The sequence below is a fragment of the Phytophthora infestans genome, genomic scaffold (genome assembly GCF_000142945.1).
Source record: "Phytophthora infestans T30-4 supercont1.1398 genomic scaffold, whole genome shotgun sequence".
Taxonomy (NCBI): Eukaryota; Oomycota; class Peronosporomycetes; order Peronosporales; family Peronosporaceae; genus Phytophthora; species Phytophthora infestans.
Genome location: NW_003302613.1, coordinates 4,387 through 6,005, shown reverse-complemented (window position 1 = coordinate 6,005; position 1,619 = coordinate 4,387). Strand labels below are relative to the sequence as shown.

Sequence of the window (1,619 nt, the reverse complement as noted above, 5' to 3'; positions counted from 1 at the left end):
AGCCGATATGCAGGAGAGCTTGAGTGTCATGGCATCTCCTTGAACAGGTATCTCCAGAATTAAACAAGAAGATAAGGGACAAGTGAAAACGGTTGCGGCGTCTTCTTCGACGCGTCCTCTGAATGGCGGCAGTGAGTCAAATATTTGTTGTTGTGTCGGAGGAGAGTTCCTCAAAGACACGGGGATCCAAACTGGCAGCTTGTCATGCAGCACAATAACAAATCCGCCGACCTGCCTCCCTTGGCCATGCAGCACTCGGCAACTTTTTCGGCCGTTTTTGCATCTACGTTCCAGCACCCTTCAGTGAAGCAAGACTCTGGTTGCAACTGGGCATTCGAAACGGAATACATCGCCATCACGCATGCGATTAAGAGATAGCCACGAGCGTTAACTCTCATTCTTGGTCGAGAAAATTCAATGCCTGGAAAAAAGGGAAGTGGTGTTGTCCAATCCGAACAAGGACTCAAAAGATAATGCGTCGTACTTTAGCCGACAACGGTCGTCACAGCATTTGAAAAGGTCGTCCAGTAATCTGAATACGGTCGCGACTAAACCTGATACTTGTAAGCCGTAATCCGATGAAGGTCGTGACTGATTTTATCGAGATTTGACAGAATGATGCTGAAGATTGCTTACAGAAGTCCCTTCAATAACACTTAAAGTTAGTCTTTTATCTGCCCCTAAAGCGGGATAGGATTGTCTAAAGACATGAATGCTCTATGATGTGGCCGGGATGAGATTGCCTAAAGACATGAATGCTCTATGGTGTGGCCAACACATATTATTTTGTAAAGGCTACGATGTTACGCTTTTATGAAAGCAATTTTTAATTGTACGATTTTATTGGACGAAAGCTACAAAATACTGTGCGTCGCTACACTCCTGGACACAATTATACGGCCACCTCGTCGAGTGCCCATAACTCAGTCAATTTTTATTATTTGACGGGGCGGTTTTCACACAAGTTCCAAAACATGCTTCAAAATAGCAAGGATGGGCTAACGCTCGCATTTTTGCACTTTATAGGGAGGCTCACATACAAAAAAAGAGAGGTGTCAAAGTGGACACAATTTACGGCATTCATCGGCCTTTTACAAAAACCCAAATTAAATAAAACATGTGTCATTTTGGCTGACTAGAAATTTGTATGGGCTTAGTTTCTGTGGGCGATTACATAAGGCTCTCCCTACGTTCACCAATATGTGTGCATAGAGCAGACGAGAGTGATTCAGAATGCCTCAAAACGCTACTGGTTCTTGTGTGGAATTTAGAGATTTTACTACTATTATGTAGCCACACAAGTGACTTGCAGCACACTCCTCAAACCCACTTAGTGTTAAGCCCAAGATAAATTTGAAGATCTTTCTCACTCATAGACCAAATATTGATTATTTATGCTAAGTATCGACGTTGGTCACTACGCTATCCAATATTTATGAGAAATGCTTGTACCTCTCAAATGCTAGTTGCTTCGGATCCAGTTTATCATCGTGGGCAATTGGAATGCTTGCATCGGAAAAATGTGCTTCGCACCAGTGACAAATACCATTGCACGGTCAATACACCACAGCTGTGTCCATCACACTGGCGCCATTCATTAAATGTTCTAACTTGCGTCT

At 43.2% G+C, this 1,619-nt stretch overlaps 1 protein-coding gene across 1 annotated transcript; it reads right to left on the bottom strand.

The window, feature by feature from the left end:
• Positions 1–170: 170 nt before the first annotated feature.
• On the bottom strand, positions 171–398 carry PITG_23220 (cys-rich secreted peptide protein, putative; the record flags this gene model as incomplete). The annotated part of the gene is made up of 1 exon (XM_002894661.1): positions 171–398. One exon carries the CDS (start codon positions 396–398, stop codon positions 171–173), a length of 228 nt encoding a protein of 75 aa, XP_002894707.1.
• Positions 399–1,619: the final 1,221 nt, after the last annotated feature.